Source organism: Stegodyphus dumicola, chromosome X2 (genome assembly GCF_044657685.1).
Source record: "Stegodyphus dumicola isolate Sdum_Otavi_A_Nest chromosome X2, ASM4465768v1".
Taxonomy (NCBI): Eukaryota; Metazoa; Arthropoda; class Arachnida; order Araneae; family Eresidae; genus Stegodyphus; species Stegodyphus dumicola.
In genome coordinates, this window is record NC_140781.1 from 110,989,912 (window position 1) to 111,014,156 (window position 24,245).

At 30.0% G+C, this 24,245-nt stretch overlaps 1 protein-coding gene across 8 annotated transcripts in view; it reads left to right on the plus strand.

Annotated features, from left to right (window-relative positions):
- LOC118191362 (dual specificity calcium/calmodulin-dependent 3',5'-cyclic nucleotide phosphodiesterase 1-like) overlaps positions 1-24,245 on the plus strand; it is a 264,033-nt gene that overhangs the window by 20,858 nt on the left and 218,930 nt on the right. For 2 of the 8 annotated variants that reach the window (XM_085810066.1, XM_085810065.1), the window contains exon 2: positions 7,459-7,534. The exons of the other annotated variants lie outside the window; for them this stretch is intronic. In XM_085810066.1, coding sequence (XP_085666192.1) covers position 7,534 — 1 coding nt within the window. In that variant the 5' untranslated portion in view covers positions 7,459-7,533. The remainder of the gene's footprint in view (positions 1-7,458; positions 7,535-24,245) is intronic. 8 annotated transcript variants of the gene reach the window in all.

The following is a 24,245-nucleotide window of genomic DNA, read 5'->3' on the forward strand; positions in this document are numbered from 1 at the left end:
TTTTTCTTATTTTAACATTCTCTTTTCTCTCTCTCATCTTTTGATGAGTGATGAAATAGGAAATACAATAAAGACCCTGCTTAACCGAACTTCCCAAACATACTATTATCATTAGCAAACAGAATTTGAAGCCATGAAGCAAATAGAAATTGCTCTGCTTAAGGAAAGCATACAAAATAATACTTTATGTACGCACTACAAGGTTTAAAAGAATAAATTTTATTATTGTAGTGAGGAAACAACGCAAAACATATCTAGCTATGACAGGTCACCTTGCCTTTTGCTATGCTTCCTTAAGAAATCAAATAACTTATACCAACAGATACATACAATTAACATTAGCAAACAGAATTTGAAGCCAAGTTTTGACTACTCATTAAATACTAGTCAAAACTGAGCAGAGATATGCTTAACCATTGCAAGATTATAAACTATATTTTAAATAAAATGACGGATGTGCATGTACATTGTTATACACATATGGTACGTATACTGTGATATATACTTTTGCTTAATTAATGTTATTTGCATTTTATGTACTTATCTGCCAAAATTATTTCCCATATATTATTTGAAAAAACATTTTGTCCGAAATGGATTTTTTACGCTTAGTTTGAATAAACAGAGATCTGTTGCAGCCTAAAATAATATGTAGTTTCTAATTTGAAAGCAATATGAATCATTTTGTATCAAGGAGAGAAATTTCAATACATGAATCAGGATCTTTAACTAACCCTGTTCACATTACTTTTATCATGAACTAGAGTCTTTTACTGTAAGTAAAATATGCTGAATAGGCCTTTTTATTCTTTCATCGAAAAAACAAATACATCTATAACAATACAATAAGTTACGCAGCTCAAAACGTTTTCAGTTAAAATAATAATACATGAATAAAACATTAAAGATATCTATGTATATCTTAAAAATGAAAAGTTCTGAATAAAATGCTGGAAAAATAAAATTGGTTCATGGTAGTACATGATCCTTTTTTGCCAAGTATGAAGGAATAAAAGCTGGAAAAGCATCAAAATATGTTGACGCAGCTTCTAGTTAAACCAAGGTCTTCTGCCCATACATAAGTAAACTTTATAGCGCTCAATTTTGGATCGCTATTTTGTCTCTGAAAAATATGCATTATTCGAAAATTCTAGGAAATCTTTTCTCGAAGAAGTTCTTATCCTTTTTTTGCAATCCGAGGAGAAGGAAGTCGGTAGAACTCAGTAAAAGCGCTTCTGTCTGTTTTGCTCAGCACGGCACAAGAAATAAAATTTTACACCTTCACAGAAGAAAAGAAAAGAACTCCAAAAATACATTTGATTTTTATTGACGTACGTTCGCAATGTCATATAGGTTTAAAGAAAATTTGCAACATGCTTCGAAATTCCAGGTATTTAAGCGTTCAGTTATTAAATAAACCATGATACGAATTGCAATGTTTAGAATAATAAAACTTATTTGGCCTGGGAGAGTATTTTTTAATAAAACAGCAACACAAATCTGTATTCTCTTACTTTGTTAAATAAAGTAAATTCAATGTTATTAGGTAAGCAATGGGTAAACTTACGTATAAAAATTACAATAGCATTAAACTGAAATTATGAGCACTAGTTTGTTGAATAATTTCACGAGTTTGATAGCTCGCATTAAGGTTATTTCTCAAAAACTATGCGGATTACAGTGCTTTAAGTAATCAATATAATATTCTGAGTAATCATTTTGAAAAACAATTTATTTCTTTTCGTCCTTTTCTTATTTTACCTCAATTTATTTCTGTTCAGATTCTTACTAAAGTCTTGTGAGAAAATCGTACATATTTTTATGAACTTTTTCTTTTCCGCAAAAGCAACAGAAATGTTATCTAACATTTTTTATAATTTTCATTAATTATGATCTTACATGAATTTTCTTCGCTCATATCTAAATTCTTTTATTATAAAAATAAATTAGATTCTAACGACTGGCAGTACTCAAAAACTCAAATAAAGAAGTTATTTGAAAAGAACTCAAATACTTTTTTTCAGAATAACAACATACTCTCCTTATGGACAGCTTATTAATATCCAACTCAATTAATAAAACAGACAAAAAATACAGGTTACGCGAAAGCTGAGGTTTAAGAAAATCTTGACAGCTGTAACTGGGAAAATAAAACAATTGGATAATTCAGAATTTGTTGAAATTCTTGGGACGGTAAAAATAGCTTCTTCTTAATTTTTTTTCTTCAAAGCAATTGTATGGACTTTCATATCTCATTCAGAAAGAAAAGTCGAAATTAGATCTCAAATACTTGACGCCTGATTATCAGCCAGTAGCGATGTCACCTGCATATTTGAAACTGTCATTTAATTTCTTCCTTTCAAATTTAAAGCACGAAGTCACAAAATTTACGGAAACAACAAATATTTTTGTTGTCTCTTTAGATATGATGATGATAATGACAGCATTAATAAGGAGACATCACTAAATTAGAATTGTATTTAAAAATAAATTAGAATTGTATTTAAAAATGCTCGGAAAAAAATGAAAAAAAAATATTGAAGTTTAAATGTTAATGAAGGAGTTAAAATAATTTACGATATAAGTTATTTTCGTTTTAGTTTTTGAAATAAAATCTTTCTTGTCTCCAAGTTGCTTTTTTTATTGTGGTCCTCTTTAGTTTCATTACTCAGTTTTCATATTCAGTTTCTTTTCCCTTCTAGTTTCATTATAAAGATCCTGAAGATTTCGGATTTCATAAAAAAAGGATTGAACATAAAAGTCCATTTGAGCAAACAGGCTCCAGTTTAGTCTTCCCATCTAATTTAGTAGTTGGTACAATTTAGTTGTTGGAACAAAAACACATAAATCAATTACACGCTCATCTTTAATTTACGGTTTGAGACCAGTAGATTAATTCTAACGAGTAATGTCTTTAATATTTTTCTTATGTATGATAAATATGTAGCAGATTTTCTTAAAGAAATGATGGCTACATGTCCAACAGTAGAGAAAATCTAAAATTTGATGATAATCCTGAATACTGGCAACACTAAATAAGGTATTACCAGAATGTTGACAATTTGCACGGCAACAGTGGGGTAAGTTACAAATGTGAAGATACTGGATTGACCGGAATAATAAGATGTAGGAAAGCAGCTCTCAGATTAAATTCCTAAACTCAAGAGTGAGCAGGTTTATTAATGTTTTCAAGATTACTTCGACATTTCGCAGAAATGATTATATAATGTCCATACGGCAGTATACGGCATGAATACAAAAATTATATACATCAATATCTTATTATTACTTTTTTATGACGTCGTACTTGGATCCCACATGTTACTTGCCAAAAATGCAAAGCTAGGATGTAATTATAGCACTGCAAAGCCTGGAACATTTTCCTGGTTAATATATAATTTTGATATTGTTATCTACACTGTATGAGACATCTTTCTTTCTTTGGGGGTCATGTTTTCCAGTGCACTGTAAGTGCTCCTTTGAACATGGGAGTATTCCTGCATTTTATGAAACCCAAACCTTGCTATACTGCTCTAGGTTTCTTCAACTGAAATTCTCGCATAAGCAGGCAACTGGAAATACAGGGTGCTACTACTTATTCTTCGGCTACAGGTGCAAAGTCTCTGAAAAAAGGCCTGGACACCATCATGAATACTTAGAAACGCGTTACGCATGTGGAAGTGAGGATGAGACTGAGTATAACTTTTGGACTGTGGGAGTAAGCACTTCATTCTTCACTGTATGCTTGCTCATATTATAGCTTTTCAATTGTTGCCATTGTACGGAAAATATAGTGACAGACCGCATTGCATTTGCTTTAAATATCTTTGTCCTTTGTCTTCATATTTGGTGTGTTCAAGCACTGGAGTAATCTTATGACGTGTTAAAATTGAGAGATTATTTCTTGGATCATTCGCAAAAAGAGCGTTTGGTTCTAATGTTCCTTAGGTACTTAAAATGAAGGAACATAAATTAAAGGCACTGTTATGTAAAAATTTCAATTTCGATTAGCTTTAATAATAGCGACTATAGTTCAGTCTTAAAAATTAAGCAAAGGGTGCACTTCCGTCTATGTTTTCGCAAGCAATGTCGGTATCTACAGATATATATTTGGTTCATTTCGAAACATAAATGTTAAAAATATAGCATTAATGTTTTTCGAAAATTTGGTCCCAATTATGCATATGACATCCGAAGCAATCATTCGATTTCGTATTATTATAGGTTTAAAAATTTAACAGCACAAAATAATAAGAAATACACGAAAGTAAAGTGAAACTATCGTGTAACATCAAGAAGATAGGAAAATTCTTGCCAGACACATTCTATAGTGCCACCAATAGTTGTTTCTAAAGCAGTAGAAATGTGTTTTTAAATTCCTTTAGACATGTGTGCTTATATGGAATCAATACCCGATCGTTGGTGAAATTTTCATAGTAAATTGCAGGGAAAGTAATTAAGCACCTAAAATGCCAGCTGCTTAAAACCAAATTAGTTGGTCTATTGCTTTCGCTTTACATCATGCAAATAACAATCTGAAAAAACTCTAATAGTAATTTTTACTTTTTCTTAAAAACTGCTTTTTAAACGATAAATTAGAGTTAACTGCTGTTGATATTCTAAAGTTTGGCAGTTTTCCTTTACCTTCATGTAATACATATTCTTTTTTGTTAAATTTTAAAGTTATAAATTTTGAAATCGCATAATTCTTCCTAAATTACCCTCCGTTTTGTTAAATGTTTATTCATAGTTACAGAGATCTGACATTTAAAAATAAACCTTTGTTAAAAATGTATATTTCAGCTTTCGGAAAAGTTATACCTTCTGATAACAGCATCCTATCTTTGCTGTGTTAATTCAAGAGTATTCTCACTTTAAAAGTCGTATTTGTATATTTTCGCAAGCGTAAATTGTAATTTCTGTATATAAATTATAGATTTAGAAACTTATTAAGAAATTAAGTGCCAACACTTTTTTTAACATTTTAATACTTTTGGTAGTTTTTTTATTGATACTAAAAAGTATACTACTATACTTTTCAGGATTTTATTGAATCTAGAAATTTCTGTCAAAATCCTACAGAATCTACTACTAAACTGAAAGCGAGTTTTTACTTCGCACTTTAGATCCTAGCTACATGAAACAAATAGCAGAGTCTAGAGAAGGTCAAAATAGCATTTTATTTAAGTCTAAGATGAACTGAAAGGCACAGCTTTTGTGACAGATGTATTCTCTCGATTTGCGGATATTTAAGTTAACATAACAGAAAGTTAATTTTCAAATGTAAATAACGTAACCGGAGACTATACATAAAATAGGCTATTCAAGCTGACTCAGATTTTAATTAGCTCATATTTAAAATCTCAGCTAGCAAGATGCAAAGGCCAGGATGCAACTTAGGCAGACCTGGCAATAATATGTAACAGCAAGACGCGGCTGCTAGAAGGTCTAATCTAAACATTCAGAACCCTCATCTTAAATGCACAAAAACCTAATTTGCATTCTGACGAAGACTGCGGTTATAATAAAGATTTAAATCATAATAATTGGTTAATTAATATATAATACCTTGCAAATGTTTCATTTCGTTTTAGAAAAATTAAAACAATAACTGCATATAAAGTTAATTTTCAGTTATAAAATTTTAAATAATTTAACTGAGCTTTATATATGAGTTAGATATAGTATTAAATATGAAGGAAATATTGATAAACGGGATGTTTAAACATAAAACAAATTCCTAAAAGAAATGAAGCGTTCTTTTATTTCAAAACGCTGTACGCTATAAGCTGTACTTGGAGCACATAAACAAACCAAGAATTTCAAATATCCTTGTTACAAGTAACAAATTTCTAGAGTAGCTTACGTTTTCAACATTTTCTCGCGAAAATGAAGTTTACGGCATCATTTGAAACCATTTCTGGAAAAATACTTCAAGATGATATATGATCAAATGTGTATTTGTACTGAATACACATATACACACATGCGCGGAAAATAAGTGAATAAAAATAACATAAGCGCCATGCATAATTTAGTGCACTTATTTAATAATCATTTCAGTGGTGTAAATAGCAAAATGTGTCTCCGTTGCTGTAAAACAAAGTTGCCAGAAAAAGATTTATCTCAAGTCAGAGCTAGAAGAATTGCATTTCATTTCAGTGTATGTTTATTTTAGTTTCTATAAAATGCGTGAATAACGTTAAAAAAAGAAAAGAAAGAAAGGCTAAATTTCGTTACTGTACCTAAAGATCATCATTCAAACAGATGAAATGTTTTAAATTTGCATAAATAGCAAGGTTATGGGAAGAGTCCAATCTATATCCTGAAAGCAGTCTTCAGATCTGCGGGTTTAAAGTTGCGTTAATTTTGATTTTTAACACGTTGAAAAACTGGATTTTAAGTAATACCTACATAAATAAATCCGTTTCCAAATATGAAATCAAAAAAGCAGTAGTTAAAGTATTATCCATCAAAGCGCAACTCGTAGAACTGCTGGAACACTACCGATTAAATCCTACTTTGATAAAATTAGTTTAAGGAAATTTTGAGCAATTAGTTGAATAACAGTTTAAAATTACGTAATATAGTTTAAAACCTATGCAACTGAATGATCTGTTATAAAAACTAGAATTTTAATCAGATATTTAGAGTAATTTATTCGTGCGAAACTTTTACTACAAATTACTACAAGCGCATTTTCATTGTCAGTAGGAAACAAGCGTTTTCCGCCAAGTAGATGGAGTAGTAACCATAGCCCTACTTGAAATGGGAATTCAGATCTATTTTGATCGTCAATTCATCTGCGAGTGAGTGCGAAAAACTAAACATATTTCATTCGCACAAAACATAGAAGCGCAGGAAAATTAGCAAAGCCATAAATTTACGAAACGGCGAAACAAGTCAAAAGCTTGATTAAGCTTATATTATATGGATCCTGCTTATAAATGAAAAGGCTCAAAGTGCCAGTCGCAGAATAGCCTACCATCAAAAAACGGGCGTCGCCTGTTGTAATTTTATTTTCATATGCAGTTATTTATTCGCAGCAAGACGCCGGAATTACTGATGAATTCAATTAGTTTACTGTTATGACGCATTGCCTGGTTTCAAAATGTACCTCCTAATGTGCAATTAATATTTTTCACATCCTACTTTTAATAAGCAATCCATTTATTAGTCCCTTGCAGTTTTTTTAACCCTCTCCTATATATTTCAGAGAATCAGCAGAATTATTTACAGTTAGCAAGTGCATTCCTTTTGCTGATAAAGTAAGGTAGTGAGATAGGCTCTTAAAAATACTTCAAAAATTTTATGTAGATTACAGTTCAAACTCTTTGTTTGTTTAAACTCTGAAATCAACAGAGTAAAATATATTTTTTTTATCAAAGCTTTAAACAAATTCCCATAATTCATTTAAAAGCAATTAAAATTAAATCATAAGTTTTTCCAAATTTTCAGGAAATTCCTGTGGCAACACCATTTATTAAGCAAGTTTAAACAGCAAGCATTTGCATCCTAGTAATTGCCGATAAAAGTATGTATACAGTTTCCTTAATAAAATGCAAAATTTTATATTTGTTTTAATTACTGTGTTCAGAATTTTTGTGTATATGTATATGTGCATTTATGATATATATATGTTTTCTTTTGACGACTGTACATTGTCCTAAAGTATATAAATATGTTTTCAGAATTCATGTGTAAAGAATTGCAATTCTTTCAATAATATACGAAAGTTAAATTATTTTATAGATATAAGTTTTATAAATTTTCGTTCTTAGATAGTACTCGCAGTAACTTAAATGCAATGATGAAAATGGAACAAGCATTCCACGCAAAATGTTATTAAATAACAGATTTTATTTGTCGTTTAGATCAGGGGTTCTAAACTTTTTTTGTCCCATGCACCCCTTTCACAACTGCTAGACCAACATTCCCGACTTCTTTCCGATAGTCGAAAAATATATGTACATTTATTTAAATTTAGATTACTTTTTAATGTGTTTGTTAAATTAAACAAGAAAAGGTACAGAAAATGTTGACAAATACCAAAATTTGAAAAGAAGTAGCTTTTTATTCTCACAAAATAAACTAAATACTTAACAGGTAAATAAAAGGCTGACCTTATCCTACCTGAAATTAGGAGATCCTCCCTGGTTGAGAACCGCTGGTATAGACGAATAAAATGAAGCTCGCATGGAGCTTTTTGTCATGAATTGTGGGATTAATTTCGTTTATCTGAAACTAACTAAGGCTGAAGACACTTCAGACAGAGCTTTTTATTTCAGATAATCTACGATAAGAATAATTTTTATAAAAGTAGAAATGGATCGTTTTTGTGTACATCATTTTACATAATGATACATTGTTTTCAAATTTCTCTTTTAAGCATTTTATTCTAATTTAATTTATATGAAGGAAGTATTGTGAATCCTTTATTAAATTATTATTAATAATAATAATACTTTTCATAATATATGAGATTTTTCCAGTTACAGTTTTATATTTTTAAACCGGTGTCTCAATGATAACACTGGAAAAGGAATGATGAAAATTAATAGCAGTGGAGTTTGAATTCATGAGTATTTACTCCTCGTACCCTGGGAGAATTAAAAATTATAAAAACGTTCATTTTAGGGAATACGAAAAATGTTAAATACCTCGTATTCAGAAATATGTTCAGAATTAAAGATACACTCAGAAACTTCCTCGTACGATGGCAAAAAATTTGCTTCTGTTAAACAGTTAAAATTCTACAATAATTTACTAGAATCTTCGATGTTTCCTTTTTTGGTAGTTTAGCCATTTTCTGAGAAAGTTTTCAGGACGAAATTCCCTTTAATTCGTCATCTGACGTAAATACTACCTGAAAATCATTTCTTGAATAGTAATTTCATTGTCCATTATTTTTGTATGAAATACACTGAGATGGCTCCTGTATAAATAATAAAGTATGTACTTATTCCTAGATAATTAAGTTAGAAAAAATACTGAATAAATAAAAAATCTTTAGAGATACCTTATTTTTGGGCTTATATATATATATTTTTCCTTCAACGTTTTTCAGTTAAACAAGTTTATTCAAGTTAAACAAGTTACTAATAATTCAAACTGAAAGGCTAAGTCCATAAAAACAGCGAATTTTCTTCAGGGGAGTTACAATGAAACGTATATTTCATAATCCAAGAAATTCCTTAAGTCAGTGCAATATATGAGCAAAATATTAATGTAACTCTGAAACAAAGTTTAACGTCGTTCATTTTAATTGCTATCCATTTTACTGAAAAAGGTCTATCATCCTTTTCAGTGTTAGTGGTATACTCGTGTTCAATCCATATTGCTTCTATAGAATTAATTTAGAACTGAAACAAGAATATTTTTTGTAAATAAATTTATTATATCAGTTTAACAGGACACTGAGTGTAAACGGAAAATTATTGTTTTTTTATCGTTTTATTACTTTGTGGGTTCAGCTTTCTTGAATGTGTTGAAATGCATTTCATTTGAAAATTGATGCCCTATATCAGACGCAACAGAATTATTAGACTGCATTATGTTAGCCGTTGAATATGTTTAAAAATTAACATATTTAAAAATGATGTAATAGCATATTTAAAAGAATATTTTAATTATGTAGGATTCTAGTATATATATTTTAATTAACAAAACGTACATTAACATATTCTCCCAATGTACGCTAATTGGTTACAGTATACGTACAATATGTATATATCCAATGTACAGATATTTTAAATGTCAGATGTCATGTTTTAAATCTGGGTTATAGATTCGGATTCTTTAATCAGCTTAACACTTATTTAAGTATTTCTCCCGCCTTCTTAGCTTGTCTTCGTGGTGTAGTGATCAGCACACTGAGCCGGTATTTCTGAGGTCTGTGGTTCGATTCCCGGCGAAGGCGTTGCTAATTTTCCAATATCTCTTGCTTCCAAAACATCCTAATGTCTCTACACACTATATGTAATATTCACTTGCTAAGACTATCTATTTTCCATGAGTTATAAGTTTTACAGTTTTTATATTAACCTTTACTCAACTCACTCTAGAACTCACTCGCTTTCTTAAACAACTCAATCTACTTTAGTTGAATTAAGCAGTTGTTTAAAATTCTGAAATTATTGGTATTCCTAATTCCGCTCAAATATTTTTGAGAAATAATTTTTTAGTGATTTCTGTAAGTGTAACAATGCTGCTGCACAAAATAATTAAAGAGTTAAACTTGTGAATCTTACTTTTTTTTTTTTTTTTTTTTTGAGAGAGAGAGAGAGAGAGAGAGAACAGCAGAATTTTTCTTTCTCTCACTGTCTGTCTTTTATTTCCTCTAATGTTTTTATTACGCGCTTTCCTTACCATTTTATTTTGTGAAATAATTGGTAGTAAATCCGGCTACCAATTGCGAATTCCAGTGATTGAGTCTGGGAGCGAAAAGCATTGTAGATTTGTGATTCCTGCTTCAGAAAGACTAACAGACTCTACAAATTAAAACTGCTTAAATATTAACGCTTCGCAAAAAACAAAAGTGCATTTTAGAATTATTTTTCGAAACTTTCCTTAATAAATTCATTATAACTGGAAAAAAGCTAATAAATTATATATTAAAGCTTTTATTTTCCTAAAAGTTTAGCATTAAAAGCATAAAACATCTCCATTTCCAATCCATTTATAAAAACACTTATGAATCCCAAATTCATGCCTTATATAAAAAACATACAAGCTATGTTTTTCTTCTTTGCTCAAAAATAGAATCAGTTACGATCTTGTAAATCTCGATTTTCCCCCCTATACAGTCTTTTTGATAAAATTATGCCTATAATGCTAATAATGAGAATAATGAAAATTAGATTTGAATAATATTCTTTTCATCTGATTATTATGTAACATGAAAATGCGTTTTACAGCTTAAACGCCATACTTCTTGATTGTAACGAATAAGGAAGGGTTATTTTTGCTCATTCTTTTTAACAGATTTGGTAAAACTAAAAGCCCATTTATTATTTTAAAAATAAAAAAAAACATTCAGTTAAAATCAGAATGCAACAAATTTTATTTCATTGTTACTAATTGACAGTTGTAATAATAGTTAACTCATTCTTCCTACCTTTAATTATCTTCTCTGATTTTATACATCTGTGCTGAGAGCTGCAATAATTAACTAATATTCAACGTTTCTTGCAACTGAGTTTATTAATATTTTAAACGTCATATCATTAGAATTACTGCAATGAAATGCTTAAGTTAATTAGTGCAGAAGCAGATACGCTTTTACTGATCCAATAAGACCGCAGAACTTGATCGTAAGACTTCAGAACCCAAGAAGGGTTTTTTTTTAGCTACAGATTCTTTGCAGTTTGTAGGACTTTGAAGCATGAATGAAATAAATTCTGTTTGACATTCATACAAAACAGATATTTCCAAAATAAGCTACATATGCTCTGCTGCAGTTAAAATTACATAAGATCGCGTAATTTTATGTATTTCCTTTCGCACAGAAATTTATTCCTGATTATTCAAGTGCCTGAAAAGAAATGAAAACTTTTGTTTTCAAAGTTAGTACGGTTTCCTTCAAGTAACTCAGGGAAAGCGTTTATTTTTATTCCTTTCTTCCATTCTTAATGTGCAAATCTTCACTGTTTGTCTCTAGGGATTAATTATGCTTAAGTTTCCGGAATGAGAGATATTTTAAGAAATCTCTACAGGGATTGAGAAGTTTACACTTTGATGTCTTTATCTCGAGATGGGCATTAGGATTAACGGAATTACTGAGAGATAAGCTTTCTGTAGGCTCAGTTCTCGTGCACTAATCATTAGAATATTAATTTTTAATCTTAGATTTAAAGCACTTGTTGCATAAAAGCTAAGCTGGTTGAATGGATTCTTATTTGAGAATAATTAATCGGGAAAGCATTGAAAATGAATTATAGTAATTTATGTTTTTTAATTAATTTTTAGAAACTCTTCTTTTATAGCATATCTTCCGTGAGATTCTTTATAATTCTTCGTTATCGTAATTACAACATATCACTTTGTAAGTAAAGAAACGTTGCTTCAGCTAATTTTTAATTATTTATAGTTTTTCCCTTACTGTATTTCACTTTATTTCTATTACTACTGCATGAAGACTCTATTTTATAAGAGCGAATGAATTTTTTCTTAACGAAATATAAGTGTTTAAACTTCCTGTACTTATTTGGCAATTAGCCCTACAAGCGGTCAAGTATTTGCCCACTAAACCCTAAAGTTTCCAAAAAGGCCGCACATAAGCGATATTTTTTATTATAAATACAAAATTACCCTCTGAGTTTGTGTTTCGAAGTCTTTCCATCCAATGTATGTATTACTTTAATTATCGAACTCCTTTCAAGATGCATATCTGTGTAATTAAAGATATCATAACTAATATTTTGAACACATATATACGAATGGGCCGCTTGGAAGGCTAGAATAATTGAAGCTTTAATTTACTTATTTCTATTTCACTAACACGTTCGCTTTTATTTCAAGAGTTTAATTTTCCTGTTTTGTGACGTTTGGTCCATTTTGCACTTCTCCTCATACCCCTCTTCCAGAAAACTCAAAAATGTGCTTTTAAATTGCTATTGCATGTACACGTAATTACGCATGTCACTTTACTACACGCAGTGTTAGTTAACTTGATCCAAAACGTTATTTAAATACAACAGAAAATCACTTTCTTGTTCTGTATTCCCTCTTAAAATGATATGATTGCTAATACCTCGAGTTAGTTTATATTTAGTAGCTTCTTAACGTAAATGCTGACACTAATGTAAAAGTATAACTCTCTTTAATTATACTTTATCTTCTTTTCCGAAAATGGTATTTTCTGATTCTTGAGTAGATACATTTAGAATTACAAAACCGAAAAAGATTTAAAAAGAGTATGCAGTAATGCTGGCCTTAAAGAATTAACACGTGTGCTTTCCATTTCCTTACAGCAGATACCAAACAGAACTTACTGAATAGTTTTTAAAAATCCAGCTCCCTCTCTCCCAGTATACATCTAACTCATATGTCGGTAGAGAATGAAAGCACTCTACATCAAGTCCTAGAAAAGGCTTACCGCAGGTTCTTTTTTTTTCATGAAAGAAAACCTTTATCAACTTGGTTTCCTCTCAGATAAATGAATTTCTTAGAAGCGTCTTCCTTTCCTTTTTTCTCTCTTCTTGTAACCTAGAAGTATTGAGATGAAATTTGTAAGTAGCTTTACTTTGAGAATCTGAAGCCTGGATTTTAAATGAAAGTGAATCTAGGGCATTAGCTTCGTATTTTCTTTGTAATGGTAACAACGTTTTGAAGTTTTTCAGATGTTAATCTACAGCTCTTATGTAGAATTTATTCTCTTTTAAGTGACTGAACTACGAAACATGTGGTTACATTTTAAATTTAAGCTTTCAGAGACGTAAATTGCATAAAACATGCACAACTGAATGATTAATGTCATAATCAAGGTTTCTTTAATTTTATTTTATTCAATTTATATAAATACTTTTCTTATAACGTTTTCTCTTTATTAAGTAATTACACACTAATTTACACGTTTAGAAAAAAATTTGTTATTTAGATTATGAAAAAAGATTCTTACACATTTAAACCAAGTGCATTAACAATTCAAACAACCCCTAAAATGAACAAATTAGTTCTGTACAGCTAGCAAGCTCGGAAATATTTATAAAAAGAAAAGTGTCTGAGTAAAAAATACTTAATAAGTAAGTCGCAAAATTATTAAAAAAGAAATATATGTAAAAATCTAGGTTTCGAATATGATTTAAATCCAAGAGCTTTCTTTCTGTGGGCAAGCTTATCTTAGACTGAGTTACCTGAAGTAAGCAACAGGCCTGGGTAATGCTTTCTTCTAGTTGTAACCTTGTAGTATATCTGAAGGAGCTATTCAAGTATTTTTGAATAACAGTCACTTCACTTATGGATGTTAGGAGTTTCCCTATCCAATTCTATTAACGACAATTTTTGGACAATAAATAGATTGTTAAGTACCTAAAACACAATTTAGAGTTAAGATATCCACCTGTTCTTAGAATTGTATCAAAGTTTCTAAATTAAAATATATGGATAAATTACTATGCTCTTCACAATCGACCAAATTCCTTCGAGCTTTATTTTTCCTTATGGAAATAAATATACTTTCAGTTGAGTTAACTGACAGTTAGGCTTTCTAATGGGGACAGATTTTTCACGTTGAATAAGCAGTTTTAGTACACTTGATACAATTATTATTGAAATGTATTCTCTGTCTATATATATGACGTAATAGTTGAGATTAAAACTATATTTAAATATAAACGTTGGTATTATTTCCTTTTAATGAATTATGTTTTATGTCTGTGAGTGAAATTCATCATTTTTTCCCGATTGAAAAATTTCCGTGGCTATATGTAAAAATATTGAAATGTATTCACAAAATCCTATCGCAGAAGCTTAGGAATAAATCCTGTTCATTTTTCAAAAGGTTGTTTAAACTGAACGACATAAGTGCAGCACAATTCGTCTTTTATGGTGGAACATCAAATATATTTACGAACACAATTTTCTTTTCTTTTTCCAAAGGATGAATGACGTCAGTACCTTAAATGTGTCATCTCAAGTGAAATAAGAAAATAAACTCTACTTCTAAAGAAGTTCTTTGATATGATATGTTAAACTTTTTCTTAGATTTAACAAAACGCACATGAGTTTCAGCCTTTTGTAGCAATAGGATACCAAGATATCCAATTTTCATTCTTCGCGAATATCGATTTGTAACAGACTTTGAACAAATTAATGGACATCCGTCGTAGGATACTAAAAATGGAGCTCTCTCCAGAATTGTTATTGGAATGCTACTTTAGCCTGAGGTCAGTAAGCCATGCATCACACATTTTAGACATGTAAACGGTCTCCTTACACATTAAGTAAAGCAAAAGTGGCCACCTTTTAATTCAGATGTTCCGTTGGTTTAAATACAAACTGTTCAACCGTTAGACCTTGTATGAATAATCAGAAACAATGATATAATATGTATCTTCAGAGTTTTGCCATCTATGATATTTTGATTGGACAAATATCTGTTTAACGTTCTTTACTAATGCTTTGAGGGAATGGAATAAATTAAAAAACTAATTTTTTGCTTTCTCTTCCTTATTAGAGGACTTAAAAATGATACGGGTTTTAAAACCTTTTATTTATTTTGTAATATTTAAAAATATCGATATTATTTTCTTCTAATTAATTAATTATAAATTGCTACATTTTAGTTGCTTACTGCAGAATTTCTCTAGTTCTCTCTATAAATATTGAAATTTATTTACGAAATCCTCTGGCAGAAACAGCATAATTTGAAAAGAAAGGAATTGCTTCTAAGATACATCTGTGGCTATTTTCTTACACTCTAAGTTTAATTTTTCACATATTTCCCTACTTAAAGACTTGTCTTATGATGTTGAGTAAATGTAAATAATTACAAATTTATATAAAGAATATTTGGGTAACAAAAAGTGTAGTCATCCACAGGTTATGAAACAATACTTTGGTAATACGTCAAATCCGCAGATGTTTTAGGCAGCCTGTTGAGCTAAAACCTGGCTAAAACTCTGATTTGCATTTTTAATTTCTGGAAATCATGGTAAGTTATCTTTCATTTGCATTTAGAATGGATATAGTATATTGAAAAAATGCATGACATGATAACTTCAACTTAAATTCACTTAAAATGATTGACTTCCTAGTTTCTCAGGAAAAGAGTAATTTAAAATTGGTTTTAGTAAAAAATACCTTAACTCTTAATTCAATCCTGACTTTACAGAATATATGACAGGTTTTCAGATATTAGGTAAAATGTTTATATTTTGTGTTCTAAATAAACAGTTTATTTTAATTAGACTATTTTGTTACTAATCTCGCATTTTTCATCTTCCTGTGGAAACTTGGTTAGCACTGGGATAATTAATAAGGTAACTGCAATAAAGATTCGTTTAAGATATGATCTATTTAATAATTTTAATGTCTCTTTCAGAAAATGCATTTTCAAATTTCAGTACATTTAGTGCATTTTGTGTTTTCTGGTTACGTTAATAGTAATAACTATAATGACATTAGTTATATGAATGGAACTGTACTACATCCATGATAGAAACTTTTATGGCACATAATTATATACATTTGATTTTTTTATTCGCATGCACCATGACTATAACAAAATAATTAATAATTTAATAGTATTTATTATTAGTACATAGGTACTTAAGTATTAGAAGAACATCGAATTTTAGTAGAAGAGCCGGTAAAGTCTTAACATCAGCAGTTATTTATTTCAAATTAAAACAGCCTTACCTCACTTTACACCTTAATATCTTTCCCAAATTTAGGATATGGGTAGTAAAAAGCTTGGTTGTAGAAGCTACTACATAAAACAAAAAACTTTATTTACCGCTTAAAATATAATAATACACAATTCTTCTAGTTTCAAATTTGTGTTTATAGATTAAACGGAATTTTCATCTAATGCTCGTCTAAAAACTTCAAATAAGTATCAAGAACTTCGGTATTTTTCAGCATTGTGAATATGAACATCTGTCCATCGTAAAGGCTTGAAGATCAGATAGGTCATTCAAAATGATTCCTATTTAGACCATGATTCCATAATCTTTGAAATGATATAATTAGGACTTTTGAAAGTGTTTGCTTCTGTCAAATTTATAACCTATCTAAAATTAATTTCCAAAGAATACTTAGACTCATCAATAAATAGCACTCGGCTCTTGCCAGTAGTACTCCAATGAAGCTACTCTATGCGTCAATTTAACCAGACGTTCTTTTGCATATTGAATCAGCTGAAGACAAATCTTTTGTCTCCTCACTAGTTACACTTTGACTTCACTCATGGTACAACCAGCTACTCGAGATTCAGTAGCTGCAGAAGATTCCTTTTCAATTTGTCAAGCAGATCATTTTAACAAATATAGCCTACAGACGATCCTAAGAAGTTATTTTTAGTCTATAGGCGATCCTAAGAAACACATGCTTGAAACACACACACGTTTTTCAATACGTCACTACTGTCTCTGAATCAATTCTAGATTCTAGGAGGGATATTTCATTTGGTATATTTACCGCTCTACATATATCACGGCTGTTTCTGTCCAGCCGCTAGCATCTCAACGATAAGTATTTTTTCACAACCAATTAGATGACAACGACTTTTTCACAGCCAACTAAATGGCAAAAACATATTTCCTCATTCACATACAAATTTTCACACCCTGTCTTTCATAGAACTCTTCCGTTTGAATTTAAACATTGGACAGAGTATTGTCTCCAATACGTCAGAAAATATGAATCCAATAATCAGCGTATTGCTACATAGCCAAAAACGAAACTTTTTGGATTATTCATTCATATCCTCCTTTATATTTGTCGCTCAGAAATCATTATGCGAAAATCCTTTTACAATTATCAGAGCCTGAAAAACGCATGTCTGCGATGCTTTCCTTATACGATGATTTGTAGGTACTTTATTTTTACCACGATATTTTCGACGACGATGTTTTTAAACTGCGAAGTTTTTGAACCGCTTCATTTTCGACGACGATATTTCGTACCACGATGTTTTAGAACTGCGATGTTTTCTCTTTGCTTTATTTTCTCCCACGATGTTTTCTCCGTGACGTTTTCGTCCGCAATGTTTTTGCCGCGATGTTTTCGGCTGTAACCGCTTGCAACTGGGCATACGCACGTTCTGATTTCAGAAGCCATGCTGAGGCACTTTTAATCAAAATCGAGCGAACAAATACGAATAAACTGGCAGTGAGATTCCAAGGCCAGAATGTTGGTAGGCGTCATCTCTTAGTTGTCAGTGAGCATGTTAAACATGTCTCTCAGTAGCAAATCTTGAAGTATTTTGTTAGTAATTAGTTACTGATCTTTACCTAGTTTTTAGATAATTGAATGTATATGTGTTCTTATGAAAATTGCAGAAGTTATAGTTAATTCTTTACTTCGTCTAACCATTAGGATCCTGGTTTCTAGAGAAATTTTAAGTTATTTTTAGTTCCCATCTCATTTTTGTATTGATTTATTTTAAATTCAGTGAAGGTGATTTTCTCCTAGATTACGAAAATATAACCGTGATGTCATGGAAGAAATGGAGTTTAATATTATATTTTGTAATTTCCTTTATGTTTCAAATCTCTATTTAAAAAACTTTATTTCATAAGTGAAATTTTAATGTATATTAAAATCTATATTTAACGAATTAACTAAATCTTTCTGAAGCTCTGCGTTTTTCAAAGTTCAACAGATCTCAATTTAGTTTTGCAATTCTTAATCATGAATTATTGTGAACATTCTAAATTCTGTCGATACAATGTTATTTCACAAAGTTAAAAATTAATTATAGGTACTTTCCTGTTATTTAGAATTATGTATACGTGCAGGGTTTTTTTTTTCAAATTTTTTTATTTACTTAAACATTGATGTCAGTCAAAGCACAGAGAGAGGAGCTAAAGAATTTTTCGTTCTCTTTTGCTTCCTCAGGCGATTACCATTTATTCCGTCTTTTGTTACTCTTTCTTTAATTTTCCAGCTTTTCTAATGAATTAAAGAATCTACCTATCCTCTATTCATTTTATCAATGCCAGTTTCTTCATTTTTAATATTGTCATTTGAAGTTGGAGCGGAACTGAACTATTATTTTGATTAAATGGTATCGGAAAGAGCAATAGAGCCTCCATATTTTTCATTTGAATTCTATAAATATCATTAGTTAATTTGATAAATGTGTATTAAATATAACTGTCAACTGTTCTTAAACACCGCATGAATTTCATTTTGAATTTAGTATAAATGAAAGCGTAGAGTGGTACTTTCAGTTTTTTAGCGATTTATTTTTCGAACTGCTTTAAGTATATTACGTTAACTAACTAGTTACTTTGATTTAAGTGTTTACTATAACTTCTCCTTTCTGTATTCCTCACCAGAATGCAAATTAGCTTTGTGTGTATTTAAGCTGAAGGTTCTGAATCTTTAAACAAAAGCTTCTGTTGTAGGGACATTAGATTTTTTGGAAGCAAGAGACATGAAAAATTAACAACGCCTTCTCCGGGAATCAAACCACGAACCTCTGGAATACCGGCCCAGTGTGCAGAACCACTACACTACGAAGACACGCTAGGAAGGCGGGGGAAATACCTTATACTGCAATCGCGTCTTGCTGTTAGTATTTTTTCACCAGCTCTGCTAAAAAGTGGTATTCTATCCAGTGATTCTCAACCGGTGGTATTCAAAGAAACAAAGTATTTTTAACTATTAAATTCAAAAATCTCGCGAAGAAAAAGAAAAATTGATAGAAATTTCCTGTGATTGAACTGTAACTGAAGGTTTCAAAAATAACACACTTGTTAACTTTTGGCCGAACTGAGAAAAAGAATTGAAAGTCACTTCAAATAAATCTATTAAATTTGTATTGTCTTTTTTGCACAACCTATTTGTGTGAAGAAGGTTTTTCTTTCATGTTATATTTGAAAAATAAATACGAAACAAAATTAAAAGTGGAACCTAATTTATAGTTAAGGCTAAGTGAAATGATACCAGATATAAAGAAATTAATCTCTCTTAAGCAGGCCGACATTTCATACTAAATTTTCGAATTAAAGTACAAAATTTTGATAATCACAATGGTTACCAATTTTTAATCTAATATTTTTTTATGTGTGCATATTTAATACAAATAGCCAGTACTTGTGCAAATGGCAAATATTTTTTTTTAAATATTTTTACTGAGAAACTGAAAAAAAAATCATTGTAAAATGTAGAGGTGGTACTAAAGTTTTTCAATTTGTGTTCAGATGTTACGCGTTAGTCAAAATGTTGAGAGCCGCTGTATCTATGCTATTCTGACATTAGTGTTCTTGATACCCGATGTTTTAAATACGCACCGATAAAATATTTGAGACAGCTTATTTTTTATATGTTTAATATGCAGTCTTAGACTATGTTATCAACGTCTGAATTTAATTGTCTGTTACTGTTAAATTAAATATCCGCAAGTGGTGGATGTTGCTTCCGTAGCAAAATTTGTACCTTTTCTGTTACATTAAGACTAAAATAAAAAGGTTATTTTAACCTTCTTGTACATTTTATCTGTTTTTTACGAGGTAGCGATAACTTACTGTTTGTTTAGTAGGGTCTGCAGGACTTTAGCCTCCAGTTACATCAGTAAACCTAAGTGTTAAAAAAATAAATCATTCTGTCAGAGAAAGGTAGAAAATACTTAAACGCAAAAAAATAACAATTACTGCAGCACATCTATACATCTAGAAACGACTATATAGTATTCAACTGCACAGACAATTTAAATTATTAAAGCAGAATTCATTTATTAACTATTCCAGAAACTTGCATTTCCGAATTTTCTTTTTAAGCGCTATAGTGCTGGACAAATTGAAAAGGAATTATGATTCATAAAAATTATCAAAAAATATTATTTTTATGTACTGGTTTCTTATGTATAATTTCTACAATCTTAGTTTAATTAGACAAAACTCCCAATTTTACCCCACTTGTAATTCTGTAAGAAAAAATTCGTTCTTAATTCTTTCGCTACTGGATCCGTTTCTTAAGAATTGCTTTAAAAAGTATCAACCCTAATTATAATGTCTCAAAGTACCCCCAAAGTGCAGTAAATCAAATGGACAAGAGGTTTCCGGTCTCATAATTTATTGTGTGTTCTATTTTTTAACACCTGTCTCCTCACTATTCATCTTTCTTACGTTTTAAGATTTTTGTTTTCTAGAATAATTATTTACTTACTTTATTTTAGCCTGCCAGCACCAAACACTCATGCATAATTAAATTATCTTATCTTATTTCAAAATAACGTATCAATTCTTTAGGATCATTGCTTTATTTTTAGGGAGGGAAAAATAAACCACAAAAGAAAAAACTTTTCTCAGAATTCTTAGTACCAGAGTATCTTTATTTCAGCTAAATTTCTAACGACGCAGCGACTAAAATTTTAATCTCGGAGATAAATATCAGAACATTTAAACAAAAAATCTCGTTATTCTTATGCATAATATACTAGCAACAGTAAATCCGACGCTGAAGTCACTAAGATCCTTTTCCAATTCAACTCAGCTTGATTTGATTTATTTTGAAATGACAACTTTTAAGTTATTTTTTTTAATTCACAGACAGATGAGGAGCAGCTTGAGATGCTGAGAATTAAAGAATTACGTTTCACCTCGTAAGCCATTCCATTTTCCCTACACTTTTTTACTTTCCAGTGAAAACTCTTTTAAAAAGATCGGGAAAGTTCTTGATGAAAATTTTTCTTTTAGCTAGTTTTAATAATAGCATGGTGCTCTTTATTTCAGCTTTAAAGTAATTTTCAGAGCTAAAAAATTATTACACAGTTTGGTGAGTTAAAATTGAGTTTTAAAAATTGCTTTTAATAATTATTCCTGCTTAATTATTTTAAATTACTGTTTAAAACTTTACTAACATTAATTTAAAATTATAAAAGAATTATACATTTATGCAAAATTGCTTACAATGCCAAACTTTAGTAGGTTAAGGTTTGATTTACCCGCATGCTTTATTATAGCTTAGCTTATACCACTTGATGTTGTAGAGTTATTATGTTTATATAGACGTCAGGAAACTGAACAAATCCCCAGCGCCCTCGTCGGAATTCGAACTCTGAACCTCTCGAATACGCGTCGAGCGTACTTCTCAAGTTACACCACGAAGGCGGGCGGAAAGGAAGGAGAAAATACCTTACATACTCTTCCTGGGGATAAGGAAATACAATCTCTAAATTCTGGTACTGAAAAATTATCGTCCACCAACTTTTTTTTGTTCGAAAGCTATTTATAGAGTCTTTTTGAATTTTCCAATGTCAGAAAACTGAAGAATTCTGCAATTCCAACTCCGGATCTCCCGGCTGCTATCATATTTGTTTCCAGTTACACTACAAAGGCATGCAGAAAGGAGGGAGAAAATATTTTATAATGTTTCTTAGCATATAAATCTATGCAAATGTATTTAATGTGAAAATCTTTTATCACACTGATATCCTTATTACTTATCATGTGAAATAACTAATACCTATTATCTATAACTAAAATCTATTATCTATAACGAAATGTAATATATGCTGTTACGTTACAGAGTTTGATAAATGACGCTGATTTTGCTTAAACGTATTTCTTAATTCAAAAAGGCCAGAATCAAAATGCGAGAAAAATAGGTAGGCAGTTTATTTTCGAAAAGTATTCGTGGACTAATTATCTTAAAATAATTGTTTTCAAGGAACTTTTTTAAGGGAAGAAGGCACATTCAGAATATGTATGGAATAAAACTTAAAAACCTAAACAATCAGCCTGTGTTTAGGGTTGCATTGTTGCAATTGCATCATTATAAAAGTTTCGTGTTTTTACTACGGATTTACTATAAACGCTTCGTGTTTTCATTTATTTTCACTTAATAGTAAAATTACTATTAAGTGAAAAATTCGGGATTATAACAACTCTTAGGTATTTTGTAAGAAGATGGCATCATTCAATACATGCATTTTAAGCACTGTTTGTAATACATATAAAACAAAGCAGGAGTTACAAAAAATATAGAAAATAATTACGAAACTGTATTATAAGTTTAAACATTTGTAAAAAGCTTCTCCTTTAACATTTAAATAATTTAATCATTTTATCTGTGCTTTAGATTATTCATGGAAAATGGGAATTAATAGTACATGATTTAAGAAGAGTATAGTAAAATAAGAATTAATAGTACATAGTTAAGAAATAATAGTACATAATTAAGAATTAATAGTACATGATACAAATTGTGCTATCTTTTTCACCAAAACTTTTTATATTTTTTCTAGTAATTTTAATGCATAAATATTTAATGTCAGGGATGGAAAATAAGCTTCTTTCAATAATTTTACCCGTACTTCTAAAAATACTGCTAGAGTTTGAAGAGAAGATTTAGAACTAATTTTATGGATATTTTGTAGTTCCTTTCTTAAAGCTTTAGAAAAAATTCGACATTTATAAGACGGTACAATATTCTTTCCCTGCTTAACAACAATTTCTTAAACTCAAAGTTACCAGTAATTTCTTCTTGAGTTTACATTATTTAAAATAGCTTGTGACACTGAATGTATAACATAAGCAAATCTTTTAGGAGCGTGTATTAAAACGCTTAACGAATTCAAGTTAAAGGCATTTATATTAAAATCAGCATAGTTCAATTGAAATTTAAAATAAGAAACTAAATACCATATTAATGCTTTCTTATTATTTCAAAGCCAGATTTGCGGTAACAACTTTCACTTGTTTAAAATTTTCAAATATCTTACGTTAAACTATTAGCGAATTTTAACTCATGCCTATCCCTTTCTTGAAATATTTGGAGTTTCTTATCACAGTGATTCTTTAACATTTCGTTTTGATAACGTATCCTTTTCCGTTAATTTTTGAGTATGTATAGAAAATAGTTTATGAGTTATGCCGTTTTGAAACCATTCTGCTGTACTCTAACAAATATCTTATTATTTTGCAGATTGGGAAAGAGATAATAATATTAATTTCTTACGAAACAGTTGTAACGTATAAGATTTCCAATTTGCATGTGTTGAAACAAGCTTTAAGTTATTAATTCACATAATATAATAATACGACTTATTCATCAAATAATACAATTCCCAGGACACTCGAATTTTTTATAATACAAAATTCTTGCACACAAAGATCGTTTCTAATTTAGTGTTTGATATAAAACATTCACAGAAGGATAGCGTTCTGAAGTCTTTTGGGTGAAACCGTTTTAAATGCTTAATTTACATGTGTCATTTTAGTAAGTATTTGAAGCAACTTCTAAACCATTTGTCCGCAGTTAATTATTTAAAAACTATAATTTCTTTTATACACGATTTCATTGTAAAAATGATTTTTCGTTTCTGTTTTGCAATTTTTATATAATTTATAACGAATTATTCCATTCTGTGATGCATGTTTTCGTGGTGCAAATAGTTAGCATATCCTGTTAAGAATGTAGAAAATCCGTAGTTTGACACCTGATAAGATTATAGTTTTTTTTGGCACTTTTGTCTCTCCGATAAGCTTAATTATCTGTACAGTGGTGATCGAACTGAAATGTAAAGGACGATAACTCATCATCACCTGGGTATGGTGCACTACATCTTCTGACTT